This window comes from Panthera uncia, chromosome E1 (assembly GCF_023721935.1).
Source record: "Panthera uncia isolate 11264 chromosome E1, Puncia_PCG_1.0, whole genome shotgun sequence".
NCBI lineage: Eukaryota > Metazoa > Chordata > Mammalia > Carnivora > Felidae > Panthera > Panthera uncia.
Window position 1 is genome coordinate 5,345,939 of NC_064814.1, and position 5,886 is coordinate 5,351,824.

At 50.5% G+C, this 5,886-nt stretch overlaps 1 protein-coding gene across 7 annotated transcripts in view; it reads left to right on the forward strand.

The window, feature by feature from the left end:
- The first annotated feature begins 494 nt into the window (after positions 1 to 494).
- Positions 495 to 5,886, forward strand: part of FBF1 (Fas binding factor 1) — a 23,464-nt gene continuing 18,072 nt past the window's right edge. For 5 of the 7 annotated variants that reach the window (XR_007459084.1, XR_007459083.1, XR_007459085.1 and 2 more), the window contains exons 1-5: positions 1,010 to 1,448; positions 1,968 to 2,053; positions 2,572 to 2,599; positions 3,710 to 3,751; positions 5,055 to 5,148. Coding sequence is in view for 4 of the 7 variants with exons in the window: in XM_049635687.1 (XP_049491644.1) it covers positions 2,051 to 2,053; positions 2,572 to 2,599; positions 3,710 to 3,751; positions 5,055 to 5,148 (167 nt within the window). In the remaining 3 variants the exon portion in view is untranslated. The other 2 variants (XM_049635684.1, XM_049635686.1) reach the window with 2 other exon arrangements.

The following is a 5,886-nucleotide window of genomic DNA, read 5'->3' on the forward strand; positions in this document are numbered from 1 at the left end:
ATTTAATTTCCAATCGCTGTGGCTTCAAGGAAATTACTTGTGTTCTTCAGAGTGTATAATTACCTGCTACCTATTTCCCTTTTACTGTTAGGGTTTGAGTTTGGTTCCTACCTGACAAGATGCAGTTAGTTAGCATGTATTGTTACCCATCCCTGGCGGAGCCAGTCAGTAGAGGTGGTAGCACCAAGGAGGTGCACGGGTCCAGAACTTGGGAACCACGATCAGACAACCGTGCCCTGCCAGCCCTGTTTGGCTTGGGCTGCGGGTAAGCCAAACCATAAACCGCTTTTTCCTTTGTAAAGTTTGACAAGACCCTTAATAAAACCTGTAATTAACGCAAAATGCGTTACGTGCCCTTATTGGGTGGCCGTGTTTGGGTTCTATCCTGGCTCCGCACCTTTGATTTTCACAACTGAACCGGGAGGTCATAGACACTTCCCTAAGTTTCGGGGTGTGGGATCCGTAGATAATTGTTCATGGTTTCACACGTCAATTTTCCAGTCTTAGCACATTTCTCACGCCCTTCACCCGGTCACGAGTCAGCCTTCGGATGAGTGCGGAAGGATAAGTGTTCGGTCTTGGAACCCAGGTCCCGGCAGTCCTGGAAGGAGGACCAGAGGAAGAATCCCACCGGCCTTGGAGCGGGCGCCCTCCACAAGTGGCGTGGAGGCAGCTCCTAGCAACGCGCAGGGCCGCAAACAGGCCTGGCCTCGACTAACGGCCGCGACGGGCACTCTGGGAAATGTAGTTTATCTCGGCGTCCCCTGCTCCTCTGGCTCCGGACCGAGGACTACAACTCCCAGGATGCCTCGAGACTCACTTTTCTGCCGAAGGCCGCGCAACTGAGAGATTGGCGTTCGCGGGGCTCCCGGCGAGAGACCAGGGCGAGCCGGGCTCGGGTGGGGTCCTGACCAGCGGCTATGGCTGGGACAGGTCCCAGCGGCTGCGCCTCTGCGGGGAACGGCGCGTAACCCGGGGGATTTCAGGGGCTGGGAGGAGAGTAGGTGGCGCTCGGGTTGAGCTGGGGTGGGCGCGTGGAGGGGGTGAAGCAGGGAGGGGCGCGGAGTCTCCCGACCGTGGAGCGGGCCCTTGCTAAGGGGCGGGCTCGGGATTTTAAAATGCCAGACACGGACGGAGTTGGCTGAGCGGAGGCGATGACGCGATGGTACTCTGTGGCCCTTTGGCCTTTGCAAACTTCTCAGAGATTCCCGCGGTCTGGGAGGCTGGGACAGGATCCCTGGGAGATGGAAGAAACTCCTGGATGTGATCTATGAGACAAAACGTGCTTGGACTTGTAGGTCGTGAAAACTGCCATCACAAAGAAAGAGCAACACAAACGTTCAGAGTGGCCCCTGTACCTAATCCTAGACGAACTTTGCATTCTATTAACAGGACCGGCAACACCAGAGATGACCCCCTCCGACTCCTTTCTTCCAAGGCATGGGAAGGTCTGTCTTGGTAATTAATGGTCAGGATGGGGAAGGAGAGAGTGACAGTCTGAGTAAAACACTTCTCTGTTAATGGGCTAAGTCGGATTTACAGTCAGCCTGAAGGGGAAAATTTCTGCCATTGGTGAACATAGTGTTAAGGAGCAAGCAGCCTCACATCCACTCTTTGTGCCGAATGCTGCCGAGAAGGTAGTCGTGGGTGTTGGCGGGGAATGCCTGTTGGCCACAGTGAGTGGCACCCACCTTCCTCCTGAGATGGGTACCTACCATCTCCTGCGTCCTCCTTCAGGGTGAGGCATGAGGACCACCCCACTTTATGTGAGTAATCTCAGCTCGTTAAGTCATCCAGAGCACTTTGCTTCTCATCTAAGTTGCTCTCCGGGTAAAGAATTTTTAATTTATCGAGCTAGGTTTTGACCTCTCCGATGAGTAAAGAGACAGAAGCCTTGATGGGCCTCGGGCCCAAGCCCTGTTAAAACTACATTGTTTTTAAGCAACCACTTGCATTTTCTTCATTAGGGAGGATGAGCCTGATGTGGGCAGAATTCAAATGAGCTGGACAGCACTGTGAACAAGCTACAAGCAGCTCCCAGAGTCTTGAGATGGTAGATCTTGACTGCATGGGGGACTTTCGGGGCTGGCTGACAAGGACCAGGATATGGTCCCAAGAGGAGAATGATGGCAGATTTACTGATAACTGATAGCTGATTTACACAATGAGCAAGACTTCTGAGCCTCTGCATGGTCAGCTGGAAGCATTTCTAAGCGTCTCTTGCTGGTGTTGAGAAGTCAGGGACACAGAATAAGGGAAACCCTTCCCAGTTATGTTACATCCTGCCCGGGAGGGTTTGCACGTGGCATCTGGAAATCAGGGAAAAGGGAGACTTCTGCCCACCGGATGGCACCCACAGTGGCATCCGTTGCTGGTTCGTGGGGGCTGTCTCCATGCTCCGAATGAGTCTATTGTCTGAAACTCTAGGAAAGTATAAAGAGCTTCTGTCTCTAAATGCGATTGGTGCTCCTTTTCCTCTGGTGACTTGGCAAAAGCAATTTATTCTGTATTCTCAGTTTCAGGCATGTTCACTGTTTGATTTAGGGTTTTTTTTTTTTTTCCCCATTTTAGGCACCAAAAACCAAAAAGGGATTGAAAGGTGAGTCGAGGGGTGCCTGGGTGGCTCAGTCAGTTAAGCGTCCGACTCTTGATTTCAGCTCAGGTCATGATCCCACAGTTCTGAGTTCGAGCCCCATTTTGGGCTCTGTGCTGACACTGTGGAAGCTGCTTGGGATTCTCCCTCTCCCTCTCCCTCTCCCTCTCCCTCTCCCTCTCCCTCTCCCTCTCCCTCTCCCTCTCCCTGCCTCTCTGCCTCTCTGCCTCTCTCCTGCATTTGCTCTCTCTCTCAAAATAAATAAACTTAAGAAGAAGAAAAAGAGAAGAAAATCCTTGTTATAAAAAAAAAAGAAAGAAAGAAAGGTGAGTGGAGAAATGGAACATCAGCCTTAAGCCAAAAATAATTCCCCAATCTTTCATCCACAAACAACTTAGACGTGCCTGTAACTTGCTGATTTTGCCATAATTACACAGGTGGCTCTGGTCTGCCTAGGGAACTCCCTGTGCTGCCTGTCGGCCCTCAGAGTAATCCAGAAATAAACAAGGGATGGGGCTTGGGAAAAGCTTCTTGTTGGGCTCTGTATCCAGAAGTATACAGCTGGGATTAAAGGTGGTAAAGGCACTTAAGCTGGATTCGAGAACTAATTCAGTGCTTGTACTTTGGGTTTCTCCCACGTGCCCCCTTTGGAAAGTGGCCGAGGAGGTGTGCCTCCAGACCAGTTCTGGGGGGAGGAGGAGGTCTCAGGTGGAAGGATACAAGGAGGCTGTTGGTGTGAAACGAGCTTGTGTGTGCCTAGAAATCTTGGACACCTTTTCCAAGGAAGCTCGCCGGGCTTTATTCAGGGTCTGGAAGACTGGCTCGTTGGCCAGTGTGTCCCCTAGGATGTAGGTTCTCCTGAAAATCTTCAGCATCGTCCTCTGAGAAAGTGATTTTTGATTTCTACCCTGGGGTCTTTCAAGAAGGCATTGTGGTCTGTTGCCAGAGAATCAGGAAACATCTTGTGGCCACCGAAGAGAGAGCTGGGCCCAGGCCCCAGCATCTGAGCACTCTGGTGTTGAGGAGTCTGGAACTGGGATAAGGTCTCAAGATGTGAAACTTGTGAGGACATTCTTGTTTCCTCCTGAAGTCTTGCTGCCTCCTTTTCTGTTCTAGGCTCCATTGATGATGTCCTCGGTGACCTCTTGGGGGATGAGAGTAAGTGCCCCTTTCCCAGAATCCCCTGCTTTAGGCTTATCCTTTTTTTTTTTTTTTTAATTGAAATCTAATTCACATAAAATTCACTCCCTTTAAGTACACATTTCACTGGCTTTTAGTGCGTTCACAAAGTTATACAACCATCACCACAGTCTAATTGCAGAACATTTTCATCACCCCGTAAAGAAACCCCATGCCCGCTAGCAGTCACTCCTTACTCTCCCTTCCCTCAGCCCCACTTACTCACTTTCCTTCCGTACGGGCTCGCCTGTTGGAGACATGTGGTATCAAATGGAATCACATCGCCCATGGCTTTTGCGTGTGGCTTCGTTCACCCACCGTGGTGCTCACGAGGTTCGCCTGCGCCGTTCCTGTCTCCGTTCCTTCCTATGGCTGGACGGTATTTCCGTGTGTGGACGGACCGTGTTTTGCTGATCCGCTCCTGAGGTGCTGGACATTCGGATGGTTTCCACGTTTCGGCGTGGCTCTGATGAATAACGCTCTTAGGGACATTCATGTACACGTTTTGGAGTGGCCATATGTTTTCAGTTCTTTCGGGTGTCTACTGGGGAATGGAATCACTTGCATGGTAACTCGATGTTTAACTTTTGAGGAGCCACCAAAGCATTTTCCGTCTTACGTTCCCGCCAGCAGGATACGAAGGTTCCAGTTTCTCCATATCTTCACACAGGACTTGTTATTTTGTCTCTTTGGTTATCCCCATCCTAGCGCATGTGCAGTGGTGTCTCATTGGGGGTTTGATGTCCATTTCCCTGATGACTAATGATCCCGAATCTGTTTTTTATGAGTTGATTGGCCATTTGCACTTCTTTGGAGAAAGGTCTAATCAGCTCCTTTTTGAAATTGGGTTGTCTGTTGACTGTTGAGTTGTAGGAGTTTCTTATATATTCTGGATACGAGGTCCTTATCCTGTGTGTCCGCATCTGCCCTGAGGAGCAGGGCTTCAGGGTCCTGGAATGCTCACCGGGGACAGCAAGGCTGAGGCTCCCCGCACCCAGCCCACAAGAACCCATGGATCCCAAGCCCTGTGTTCGGCCAAGAGCTTTGGGTGGCGGAGTGCATCACTCTTTCTGCCTTTCCCTGCAGTGTGGTGGGGTTGGGCTCTTCATCTGGCACCAGTTGGCTTTCAGGGTTGACCTTCCTGCAAGAAGGTTTTTCTGGGGAGCTTGGTGGGGAACTCTCAGTCCTTTTCATCTGGACTCCAGTTCCCTAGCCAAATGGCACCTCTTCTGGTGTGTGTGTGTGTGTGTGTGTGTGTGTGTGTGTGTGTGTGTTTTTCCAGTGACACTACCCGAGGAGCCTGTGAAACTAGCTTCCCGAGCCCGAGATGCCATGGCCGTAACCCAGGCGCTCCCTTCTTCAAGGGCTAGAACAAAGTAAGTGCAGGACTGGCTTGGGTGGCTGTGGCCCCTTCGGTCCAAATGCTCTTGCCTCCTCACCCCACTTTCCACTTCCTCTCTGCCCTACTCCTGCTGTCACTGATTTCTTCCCTTCTCCCTGTTCCCGGTCCGTGAACGAGCCTGAAGGGTAGAAAGAGAACTGACCATGGGTCAGAAGTCCCGGCTACTAGTCCTGCATATACGACTTACTGTGTGGTCTTGGGTGATTGTTGAACCTCTCTGAGCCTCAATTTTCTTTTCCCCAGAATAAAAGAATTGGCTTTCAGATTGCTTATTCTTCTAAAGTGCTCCTGACCATTGAGCAATGGGAGGGAGTTGTAGGAGTTCTCCACCCTCCACCTTCATCTTGGCCAAGCAATTCTGTTTTTCTCTTTTATCTGTTGCTTTGAACAGTTTGGTTGTTTATTTTTCCAATCTTGTGGCTGTTTCTTTTGAAGTACAGCTGACACACAGTGTTGAAATACTTTCAAATGTACCGCATAGCGGTCGGACAAGTCTGTAGTTATCCTGTGCTCACCACGAGTGTTTACCGGATTGTCTTTATTTTTTTTTTTTTTTTTAAATTTTTTTTTTTAACGTTTATTTATTTTTGAGACAGAGAGAGACTGAGCATGAACGGGGGAGGGTCAGAGAGAGGGAGACACAGAATCTGAAACAGGCTCCAGGCTCTGAGCTGTCAGCACAGAGCCCGACGTGGGGCTTGATCTCACGGTC